The sequence below is a fragment of the Procambarus clarkii genome, chromosome 38 (genome assembly GCF_040958095.1).
Source record: "Procambarus clarkii isolate CNS0578487 chromosome 38, FALCON_Pclarkii_2.0, whole genome shotgun sequence".
NCBI classification, from domain to species: domain Eukaryota; kingdom Metazoa; phylum Arthropoda; class Malacostraca; order Decapoda; family Cambaridae; genus Procambarus; species Procambarus clarkii.
Window position 1 is genome coordinate 42929644 of NC_091187.1, and position 5223 is coordinate 42934866.

The 5223-nt window shown below is 29.8% G+C and overlaps 1 protein-coding gene across 1 annotated transcript; it reads left to right on the forward strand.

Annotated features, from left to right (window-relative positions):
• Positions 1 to 764: 764 nt before the first annotated feature.
• On the forward strand, positions 765 to 3670 carry LOC138372353 (uncharacterized). Its single transcript, XM_069337635.1, has 3 exons — positions 765 to 1034; positions 2741 to 2903; positions 3555 to 3670. The coding sequence occupies exons 1-3, from the start codon at positions 810 to 812 to the stop codon at positions 3668 to 3670; spliced, it is 504 nt and encodes a 167-aa protein (XP_069193736.1). The 5' UTR covers positions 765 to 809.
• The last annotated feature ends 1553 nt before the right edge of the window (positions 3671 to 5223 follow it).

Below are 5223 nucleotides of genomic sequence, written 5' to 3' on the forward strand. Positions count from 1 at the left end.
TTGACCCACTCTCTCATGTTGACCCTCATTCTCTCTCTCATGTTGACCTCCCTTTTCTCACGTTGAAATTTGTTTTGTTAATTATGTTCTGTCACCTCTTCTTATTCTGTGTGTATGTGTCTGTCTGTCTCTGTATGTCTCTCTATCTTTCTTTTTCTTTATTTCTTTCTTTCTTTTCTTTTTTCTTCTCTTCTCATGTTGGCCCTCCTCTCTCTCATGATAACCCCCCCCCCCCTCTCTGATGTTGGCTCACCCTCTTTCTGATGTTGGGTAGTTTAAATGTGATGTAGACATATAGTATAACTTATAATATTAGTATGCAGTAGTAAAAGCTCATGAAATTTGTTGATTATACAGTACAGTAGTTATATTTTAATAGCTAAATCTTGCAATCTTAAAGACAATGAGCTGGTCACGCCAAGTACTTCAGTCGTTAGGACTCCAAGGTCAAGGAATTTATTCGACCCAAAGTCACCAGACAAGAACGATGGGAGTTTGAAAGAAATGATGCAGAATATGAGTAAGTTTTGAAAGTTTAATTAATTTATTATGTAGCCTATAACCTATATGTACCCTATGGGTGATAGGCATAAGTTTCATGTTGAAGTAGACTGCAAACTGAGCAGGTTAGATTGCTGAATTTGCTTCCAATTATATAAGCAGTTTCATAATTACTAAGAAATTATCCCATTATCTATCACATCAGTCATAGCCTACTTTTTGGGTGCTTTCTCAGTGTCAGTTATTTTAAAATATACTTTATAATGCTTTTATTTTAAATGTACATTCAAGATATGTAATATAATAGCATGTACACTTTCTATATACTGTATAAATTTCCAGGTAACATGTTGCAGGCCATATACACTGAAGTGAATGAACTGAAAAGTGATGTGAAGATATTGAAAGCAACTTTGACTACAAAAGAAACAGACAAGATCATAGAAGATCTAATACCAAATCCTATTGCTGCAGAAGGTGATCTTAATGTTCTCAATAGGAAGTTAGCGGAATCGAGTTTCAGAACAAAATTTGTAAGTGGTATTTTAACAGTAATGTTTCCTTCAATTTTTCATCTTAAATATTACAGATATTTGCTAATTTTCTAATTAAATTTTTTTGATAGTTCATGCAGAAAAGATAAAATTGCTAAATAATAAGAATAATGATATAATCTTGTTTATATAGGATAGGATAAAATATAACACTTACGTATTTGTAAATTATGTAATATTAACACAGAGTCTTTCACACTCTCCTGAGTGCTTTCTCAAGGTCTTGAGTGTATGGTTAGGATGAGGCTTACATTTCAACGACTATATTTCTCTTGCTAATTTTGTTAGTCGTTGAGATGTATCTCTTCATAACACACACACTTATCTGCTTGATGGGGGTCTGGGAGTTCTTCTACTCCCCAAGCCCGGCCCGAGGCTAGGCTTGACTTGAGAACTTTGGTCTAGTGCTTGGTGATTGTGGGGATTATCATAGAGGATTACATGCTGTTATGGAAACAGTCAACTAGAGGGTTATTTTGTAGACCCAGGTCAATATTGAAATCACCTCCTAGAATGATGTGATTTTTGTTGAGATGTTATTTATGATAAGATGCCTTATCATAAGTTATGATATATATATATATATATATATATATATATATATATATATATATATATATATATATATATATATATATATATATATATATATATATATATATATATATATGTGTGTGTGTTTCATTGAATATGACCGCATATTCTGTATTTATTATTTTCTGGTTTAGGGCTTCTATCCCTCTAACTATTTTCTTAGCATCAGGGCTTAATTGAAATAGGAGTTCTCCAAAACTCATTTTCGTACTTTTAAGGTGAAGAAAAGAAGTGATTTACTATAGAGTGTATTACACTTATTTATATAATTTGCACGACGTTTCGAACCTCCATGGTTCATTCTCAAGTGAACAGATCTTGCAATACTAGTTTCACCTCACATTTATCCCTTATGTATCCCCCCATGTTTTCACCTTCATTGTATTATCACCTGACCCAGTGCGGGTATAAAATCAACTAGTATTGTAAGATCTGTTCACTTGAGAATGAACCATGGAGGTTTGAAACGTTGTGCAAATTATATAAATAAGTGTAATACACTCTATAGTAAATCACTTCTTTTCTTCACCTTAAAAGTACGAAAATGAGTTTTGGAGAACTCCTATTTCAATTAAGCCCTGATGCTAAGAAAATAGTTAGAGGGATAGAAGCCCTAAACCAGAAAATAATAAATACAGAATATGCGGTCATATTCAATGAAACATGTTTGAAAGAAAACCTGCTGCCAGTATACACCAATATATATATATATATATATATATATATATATATATATATATATATATATATATATATATATATATATATATATATATATATATATATATATATATATATATATATATAGATATATATATAGATATATATATAGATATATATATATAGATATATATATATATATATATATATATATATATATATATATATATATATATATATATATATATATATATATATATATATATATATATATATAATATATGTATACATACACATACATACACATACATACATACATACATACATACATACATACATACATACATACATACATACATACATACATACATACATACATACATACATATATCAAAATTACTAGTGTACTACATTTTTGTTGTTGCTTTTAGGTGTTGCTTTTAACCAGTGTACGTGGGTCTGATTGTGCAACTACAGTTCGAAGAATGATGAAGAAGATAGGAACAAACGGCCTTTGGTCATTATACAGCCTAAAAGGACAAAAGAAGAAATTAGCATTTCTAGAAAAACAAGAACTATATAATGTTATTTTAAGTAAGTAACAAAAAAATTAAATAATTTTTTTTTATTTAAAATTCACTAAAAAATTAAAATTTTAAGTTCAAATTAAGTGTACATTAAGTATAAATGATTATATTTCTATCACTTGCTCTTAAGATTGTTTCATTTAATAGAGGTTGGTCATAATTGTTCTCTGCTGCTAGTACTGTAGAACTGACTGACTTAGCTATGGGAAAATGTAAACTTAATTGGTTTATCCTTTACAGTATTTTGCAGTTTATTTCATGATCCTGTGGTTATTACTTGCATAAATAGTAGATTGCAAAATGCATTTTTATATCATTAGTATTAAATAATAATAATAATGTAAATAATTGACTTTTAAACAACGTACAATTCATTGGTCGGTGAGATTATATTAGTAATATTTTTCATTCTTGCAAAGCCTCAATAAAGCCGTTAACATGTTAATATAAACTTGATCACCTTCCACTTTTTTTCTCATGTGCTACCTACATGTACGAAACCTTATTCCTAAATGCATATCTTGTTCTGAAACTTGTCTTTTATATGTTGTGTATCACCATCTCTGGAGAGTTTTATCTGATGTGTAAATTACTTTTAATTTTACAGAATATTATTGTTATACAGAATTTGTTATATAAATAACTGTTAATTTTACAGAATCATCTATCAACGCACATCCGCAAGTTAAGGTGGAAGACGTGACCTTTCAAATTTCTGAAGTACTTAAACATGCTCCAAACAGGCCTGGTGGATCTAGGTACAAGGTAAAATAATTTAAATTTTTTTTGTTTTCACTAATTATCTGTTTATATATATATATATATATATATATATATATATATATATATATATATATATATATATATATATATATATATATATATATATATATATATATATATATATCGTACCTAGTAGCCAGAACACACTTCTCAGCCTACAATGCAAGGCCTGATTTGCCTAATAAGCCAAGTTTTCATGAAATAATTGTTTTTCGATTACCTAACCTACCTAACCTAACCTAACTTTTTCGGCTATCTAACGCAACCTAACCTATAAAGATAGGTTAGGTTAGGTAGGGTTGGTTAGGTTCGGTCATATATCTACGTTAATTTTACCTCCAATAAAAAAAATTGACCTCATATATAATGAAATGGGTAGCTTTATCTTTTCATAAGAAAAAAATTAGAGAAAATATATTAATTCATGAAAACTTGGCTTATTAGGCAAATCGGGCCTTGCATAGTAGGCTGAGAAGTGCATTCTGGCTACTAAGTACGACATATATATATATATATATATATATATATATATATATATATATATATATATATATATATATATATATATATATATATATATATAAATATATATATATATATATATATATATATATATATATATATATATATATATATATATATATATATAGATAGATATATAGATAGATAGATAGATAGTCAGTGTCAGACCACGGAGGAAAATTGAAACAAGAATTTTTCCGATGCAGGAACCACACACAGGCCCAAACATGGATAATCATAGCATAAAAATAGTAGATATTTACAATGAATTAGTGAGACAAATGTGTTCCAATGATCCTACTTAAATCGCCCTTTAATTGATCTATTAAAAATGGATCTAAGTTATATAAACCGCTGCTAATGTTCAATTTACTTTCTTTTGTGATCTGTATCAAAGCAGATCCAATTATGTTTCTGTTATAAGTACTTTTACAATTCATTATTGAAGAAGCCATCTCCCAATCTATGTTTGGGCCTGTGTGTGGTTGCTGCATCGGATGGGCCAATAGGCCCTCTGCAGTGTCCACGTATTGTACCTCGCCTCACTCCACCATTCTCTCCTGCCTATTTATGTCCAGTTCTCGACCTGTAAATCCACTCGTTCTGAAGATGTCCTAATGTCCGAAGATGTCCTAATGTCTTAACAGCAAGTGTTTCTGTCAAATTCCTTAAGGAAATATCTGAGTTCCCCATTATGACCTCTCCACAAATCAGGTTTTTCAACTGCTTCAAGCTCATTTTCTTCCAGATTATAATGCATTGCATACTTTAGTCCCAAAAAGACATGGTCACTTTTACCCAAGGGAGGGAGGTACTGAATGATAAATCTCTCCTCTTTCCTGGTAAATATAATATCCAGCATGGAGGGAACATCCCCTTCCCTCATATATATATATATATATATACATGCAATTGACGATCACAAAACACTGATCATTTTATGCGGAAAATCCACAGAGAAATATGAAATGAGGTGAACGTTTCGGCTTTGTTAAAGCCTTTGTCAACACCAGACTCAATCA